The sequence below is a fragment of the Populus euphratica genome, unplaced genomic scaffold, assembly GCF_000495115.2.
Source record: "Populus euphratica unplaced genomic scaffold, PopEup_1.0 scaffold39.1, whole genome shotgun sequence".
In the NCBI taxonomy this organism is placed as follows: domain Eukaryota; kingdom Viridiplantae; phylum Streptophyta; class Magnoliopsida; order Malpighiales; family Salicaceae; genus Populus; species Populus euphratica.
In genome coordinates, this window is record NW_011499897.1 from 936,283 (window position 1) to 943,293 (window position 7,011).

The window sequence follows — 7,011 nt, forward strand, 5'->3', positions numbered from 1 at the left end:
GAGACAGTGGGCATCGAATTGACAGGCTAAAAGGGCACATTCCCTGATTGGCATGGCTTGATGGCCAACCATAAAGGAGACAAGAAATCCTCAGGCATGTTGTCTGCTGGTTCGCTTTGGAAATTAAAAGGGAAAGACAGAGAAGAGTAAAGAACAAGCAATTTTGATCGACTTCTTTATTAGCTGGTTGATGCTTGACTTGGGAGTTGAGGTTGGCTTTCTCAGTCGACACAGTGCTCTCTGTGCCATTATAACTTCCAAACATGGAAAAAGCCTCTTAACCCTTTTTCTTCTTCTCTCTTTTCTGCTAGCTGCCCTTACCTTGCAAAAAAGCCTCTTAACCCTTTTTTTCTTCTCTTTTCTGCTAGCTGCCCTTACCTTGCAAGGAAATAATAACAAAACCACGTAATAGATATATGAATCCCCAACGTTTTTAGCTATGTCACTGCTTCAACTTGGTTCTGGGTGCCAAAAACTCACCTAGCTGCATTGCACAATCTAAGATGTTGAGATGGTGCCAACTAGCTTTCTAGATTCTCTTGCGTGCGCAGCTTTAGTTGACAATGCCCACAATATCAATAGGGATTAGAAGGAACAATTCAGGATAGCACGAAATGCTCAATATGAAGACAGCACGCAAGCTTTCATAATTGCTAAGCTTTGTATACATGTCCCACGTGCTCTCAGCATTGTTAACATTTTGATTACAAAATCAACCTTTGCGACTAAATATTGATGGATTAAGAACAGTCTAAATCAAGGGGGGAAACAGCCATATAGCTATAGTTGAGCAATTCAAAAAATATCTACATAATTTGTTCAAAACATTGGAAGCAAATGCTAATTGCCTTTCTCTTTGGCTTTGTAGTTCTGGTAGTTTAGAATTAAGTAGTTGTTCTGATTCATAACATTCTTTTGTCGGACATATATATAACGCTTCTGTTTATATCGATAATGGGACTTTTTTTTGGTAGGATGGCCTTGCCTTGGAATTATTTCGCATCGCAAAGACCAGTGCCTTGATCACAAAAACCATCGCGGTCCAGCAGTTTCTGAGGGGGAGCACTCAACAGAGGAGAAGAAGGCGTGCCATAAGCATTTCTTCTGCTGTTTCCGCAGCCTAAGCTTGCTCTGGTGCTTACCCCGGTAATTGGATTGGTGCCACTAGCATACTTGCAAAGAGCCTATATGACCAAACACGAGAAATAATCATATATGAACCGGTTAAGAATGGTAGTGTCGAATCTATGCATAATAATTAAGAAAATAACCAAGCAAACACAATAGGTGATCAAATTTACTCGTGAAATGACTGCTAAATTTACTCGTGATTCAAACTTGAAATGACTGCTAAATTTACTCGTGATTCACTTTTCCTCTATCCAGAATGTTGGTGAAAGTGATCAAATTTCTGAAACATTATTCATCACAGCTAAATTTGGGACTACTACGAGGTGATCTGCTCATCTTATGAATTGCAATATTTAGATTCCAAGAGATTGAATTAAGGTGTAATAGGCCTATCGATTGCAGTATCATACATAAAAAAATGTCACCGCTCATCTCCTAGATACCAGAGGTGCTGCGGTAGAATAGATGTGTATGCCAATCAGTTTTCTTCTTTTTACAAGACAAACTCTTGCAGACTTCAATAATTTCATCAGGAAAAAGGAAAGGTATGATCTAGACAAGAAGTACACCAACGTGCCATTGTGTCAGGATTAAGCCAACTGATAACAGAACACGTACTTAAACAAAGCAAGGGTCCTAAAGTAATGCTTAATAAAGAAAGTGAAAGAAGGAAAATATAAATTAGCAAGATATGTTGAAAACTGGTGGTGGAACCTCAAACACTTGCCTGCAAGAGATACATTTGAATATTATTGTATAGATCAATGAAAACATGTCGTTTATTAAAGCACCTGTTTCTGAGGAAGGTCTATAACAGCATCACTGAAGTCAGCACCTGCAATCAGTGCACCTCCAAGATCACTGCGTGTAAGTACTGATCTAACAAGCACAGCATTGGTGAGGTTAGATTCATTGAGAACCTGTTGACACAGGCAGAATGTGTTTGTCAATCATTGCAATCCTTATCACTATGAAGAACTGGAACCTGTTTTTTTTTTATTATTTATTTTTTATCAAAATGATTGAAACCAATGGATCAATTAGTCTTTTGTCCATACCATGCGATCCATCAATGTATCACTCAAATCCGCACCTGTTAATCAAAAGACATACAAGGACAATATGCAGCAAATTAGAAGGCAAAGACAGTACGCAGCTAACCAACTATATAAAGAACGTAAAAGCGCATGATAGAATTGTTTTGAAGGGCCATATTTGTAGTTAGAACTTTAAAGTCTCAATGGCCTGTAACAAGGACAGCCTATGCACAAGAGAAATAAAAATGCTTAGTTAAGTGATTCTCCTAAGCTTTTCCACGTACATGCACTTCTTCGAATAATTTCACCAGGAAACAATCAGACTTTGGCATGACCATAGCTAAAATGAGAAATTAAGAACCAAATGATTACACAAAAGTATGATGATCTAGTTAATGAAAACATTCTTTTGGCTATTTGTCTAAAATTAAAACAACTAATTAATACTACTAGGATGTAGCCAGATGGATGCCTACTAACTTCCTAAAACCTTAATCCTAGGGTCAGTCAGTATCAAGAGTTCAAAGTTCAAACATTTGCCACAGCTAAATAATTCATATATTGCTAGTCTCGACTGAAATAGTTACCCTTGCACTAGTAAGATTACCAGTCATTAATAAAAAAATACTTTAATGGTGGGAATTTGAAGGGTTTTTTTTTCTTCTTCTTAATTTGTGTTTTTGGTGAGAAGAGGGTTTTATAAATTATAATAAGGATTTCTCCTAATCAAACCCTCATTTTAATCCTATCAAAAACTCGTTTTGTCTCAGCTGCGCAGCCTACACATTGAAGGTTAGGGGGTCAATTGGGTTTTCTTCATTTGCCATTTCTGTTTATCATCATCCTCTTTTTTTCTTTTTTTGATTTACGTTTCTCTTGTGACCTTTTTACTTGGATTTTTTTTATTTTTTTTTGTATTTTGGCTTTGCCTGTTGATTATGTGAGTTAAACAAACCAAAAGGACAAAAGCATCTTTGCATGATTCTATTCAGCATTGCTTAATTTTTAATTATCTAGTCTCTAGTTCTGTGATTGCAAGGCGTTACAAAGAAAAATATTTACTTTACAAGGATTAAGACAATTGTACTGTGCTTTTGTTTAAATGATTTTTCATATTGAATAATGCAGGAATAAGTAAAGTTGTAAGGAGGGTTTAGTCCGTGATAGAAGTAAATGGACGGAAGGGATTAATCAAGGTCATGAATCCTGATTAGTTTGGCCTTAGAATCATGGACACCAAAAGAATGCTGCAAGTACGCATTGATTTGCAGGGGCAGGACGTGATGGATTTCATTCAGTACTAGGGATAGGAGGTGTGAAATGAACTGTTTTGCTATAAATCATTAGAGCAAGAGGCTTACTTTCAGGCGACTGGAGTTATGTCGCTGGATCATCTTATGGTTACTTTGAAGTGGTAGTACTACTAGTTTTACCTGTAAAATTTGCCTTATATGCAACTGCTTTCTCCAGGTATGCACCATTGAATGTTGAACCACTAAAATCAGATTCTCTCATATCAGCAGCTGTAAAATTGGCTCTTCTGCATCAGCCATTTAGATTTGCTTAGATACAAGTTGATCTAGAACATGTAATCACTATTTCTGAGTAGAAGAATGGACATGCAGCGGAATATGAAGTGTATTACTTGTTTTGCTCTGCTCGACATGGTAGTGGTTAAGAGTGGCTCATTTCTCGTAAAATACTAAATAAACACTTGTTGTTTTTTGTTTATTATTATGATTGTGGTTATTTTAAAATATATTTAAAAATTATTTTTATTTTTAAAAAATTATTTTTAATATTATATTAAAATAATCTAAAAATATTAATTTAAAAAATAAAAATAATTTAACAGACAAATTCTAAATTGTGTGGTTCTTGCCGATTAATAGCACTTAATTTTTGCAATTGGAAATTATGCTCTCATGGTTTCAATTTACATTTTCCTGGTTACTGGGGGGAGAAATATCTGGGGACTTCAAGGGGCAAGAGGAAAAATATGGTTTCCTTTTGCTCCTTTATCCCTGATGACAAGGTACCTCATCCACCCTTGCATAAGAACAAATACTGTATTGTTCCTAGATTTACTGTATTGTAAAGCTAAACCGCTCTGTTTTCTTTCCAACTCCAGTGAGATTTATTTGAAATCAGGGAGAATTACCTGAAATTTTCATTCAAATGCACTGCCTTTCTGCACAGCAACAAAACCAGAACTTCAATTTTCTGACAGACAGTACAGCAGTATTTGCAGCATCATTAAAGTATACAAACCTGAGATCTGCAGAACCAAATTGCGCTGCTGACCCTATACCGAATTCCCCAGGCGTCTCAGCTTCAAACCTATTAAGATCAGCAACAGCAGGCAAATTACAAGAACTGAAGCTAATAGCTGCAGCTGCCAATGTAGTTGACACTACCCTTGCCCAATTCTTGGATTTAGCAGTTTCCACCTCGTACCCATTTTTGGAACAATCTTGCTTTTCAAGGGAAAGTCAGTTAGTTGGAAACTAAACAGGCTTACATTAATAACCAGGAGGATAACATCAGTCTTTGTTTCAACTTACCAGCAAATTGGTGTCCTCTTTCTGTGTCTAATTGATAAGCTATACGAAAAGGCTTAGATAAAGAAAGAATATGATGTGGAGATTTTGAAGCTGCAGTGGAGATGTTAGGAGACTTAATGGACATCGAGGAGATAGAAGTGAAAGCCATTACAATGTGTTTCTTGATTTCGTTGGAGAAGCTTAGGATGCAATGGAAGAGAGATTGTGTAATGGAGGGATATGATAGGAACAGAAGAAGGATTGCTTCCTCTATCCACTTGTTTTTTGGTATCGGCTAAGATGAACACACGTGTTGCTTTGTTCTTTGGCCAGTGGGTTGCCACTTGTGCTGGTGTAACAATTTCTTGAATTCGTATTTCTTTACAAATTTTATTTTTTTATTTAAAATTTAAAAAGCTTGGTGTGATAACATTTTGGACCATTGGCCCAAAAATCTTAGCTTCCTTTTGCGGCTCAATGAATCTTTGGATTTTGGGCCTATGAACCTCTCAATGGGCCTTGTTCCATTCAAAATCCTCTTCCTATCAAACCATTTTAAACCCCCAAAATTATAGTTCTTGGGCCTTATATAAATCTCGAAGACCTAAACCTACCAACTGGGTCTTCCCAGCGAAGTCCGGGCCTTAATATCCACAATAACTGGGCCTCGATGATTCTGGACTAGTTTTTGGAATCGGGAAGTCTTCGAGTTTTCTAATAGGCCTTATGATCATCATTTAAATAAATCTGGGTTCGCTTTACTGTATATATATATAAAAAACCTTAATTACGAATGTAATGTAACCGAGATTTCTCTTTTCTCGATGTCTCCTTCGATTGATTTCCCTTTTTCTCATAATTAAAATTTAGTAATTTCATTAGTTATCTTGCAATTATATCAATATTAATACTATGAAGAAAATTGCAATTTCATTTTATTTAACAAATAAAGATCAAACCTAGTTTTTTTTTTTAAATAAGAGAATATAGATATCATGCCCAAATTAGATTAGAGTGCAAGTATGACTTACCATTAATTTTGAAATTTATTTTTTATAGTATTTATGAATTTTTTTGTAGATATTTTTTGATGGTACTAGAAATTTCATCATTAAAATCTGATATTTTTTCTTGTCTTTTTTCCATATTATTTTTTTTCTAGCCATTAATTTTTTTTTTCTTTCCTGCTATGGAGTATGCATGTTGATTTTTATATAGGATAATTATTTGAGAAAGGAATGAAAGAATGAAAATTTGTGAGTTGTGCATGTAATATATATACATCATACCTAGTTACATATGTTTTATATGTGCCTAATAATTATTATGTTATATTGAGAATTATTTCTATTACTGTGATAGTTTAGAGAAGAAAAAAGGAACTCTGATGCATCGGGTTGGTGTCCTTGACATCCAAATTGAAAAAGAAGGCGAGGGGATCGATTGATGGAAGTAATGGAAACCAGTGCTCCCTCGAACCCATCCCTTTCGTGGGTGGCATGTCTTTACGAGCGTTTATGTAGCCATACAGCAACTTTTAACTGATCTAGGCAAGGCCTGTGGGGTTACCTAAGATAAAGGTCTTAGCTATCAATTCAATCCCCCCCATCAAACTCGTACATGCGTGAATCACAGAGGATTGGGAGGCCAAGCCACACAAAGATCAGTTTGAGAGGCCAAAGATATCAGACACTGCACCGCATTCAGTATCAGCTTTATCGGATTCTACACAACCCCACCACAAGGAGAGAGGAAAAGAAAAGAGAGATATCCTCATGTCCCCACAAACAGCAACAAATAGCTCCTTGCAGGCTTTTACAGTGATGGCTTTTCCTCATTCGTACATTCCAAGCATCAATGCATTCATACTTGGATGCAGGCCTTGCAATGGATGCATCACCGGATCTGCAATGCGGTAACGGTTAGAATTTAAAAACTTTAATTTACTTCAGGTTCTCACGTGTTCAATCCTTGAAGACGTGAGATGGACATGAAGGAATTGGAACATGCTGCTTATGTAAACTATAGTTATTAATCCTATCATGACATATTCATCCACGAAACTTGAAACTTTTCGCAAAAAAATAATAAATACAAAAAACTATTATTTTAATATATTTTAATTGAAATATATTTTTAAAAATCATCATGAATTGTGTTACTAAACATACACGAATTGTGTTACTAAACATACACATACTACTTAATTAACACACCTATTTATATAAACAGTACTTATATGTATTTACTAACACAAATTTTATTGTATGTGGATATCAAGCGAGTTGATGTATAAAGGA

The 7,011-nt window shown here is 35.6% G+C and overlaps 1 protein-coding gene across 1 annotated transcript; it reads right to left on the reverse strand.

The window, feature by feature from the left end:
- Positions 1-618: 618 nt before the first annotated feature.
- On the reverse strand, positions 619-4,971 carry LOC105132255 (Pentapeptide repeat-containing protein). Its single transcript, XM_011035622.1, has 7 exons — positions 4,733-4,971; positions 4,440-4,641; positions 4,330-4,359; positions 3,602-3,708; positions 2,190-2,224; positions 1,923-2,051; positions 619-1,184 (listed from the first exon to the last, which is right to left on the reverse strand). Exons 1-7 carry the CDS (start codon positions 4,878-4,880, stop codon positions 993-995), a joined length of 843 nt encoding a protein of 280 aa, XP_011033924.1. The 5' UTR covers positions 4,881-4,971; the 3' UTR covers positions 619-992.
- Between the last annotated feature and the right edge of the window lie 2,040 nt (positions 4,972-7,011).

Coding starts and splice junctions, on each gene's coding strand:
- LOC105132255 (XM_011035622.1), bottom strand. CDS start 4,880: ATGGCTTTCACTTCTATCTCCTCGATGTCCATTAAGTCTCCTAACATC. Junction 3,709..4,329: donor CATTTGAATGAAAATTTCAG/GTAATTCTCCCT, acceptor TGGCTGATGCAG/AAGAGCCAATTTTACAGCTG. Junction 2,052..2,189: donor ATACATTGATGGATCGCATG/GTATGGACAAAA, acceptor CTGTGTCAACAG/GTTCTCAATGAATCTAACCT.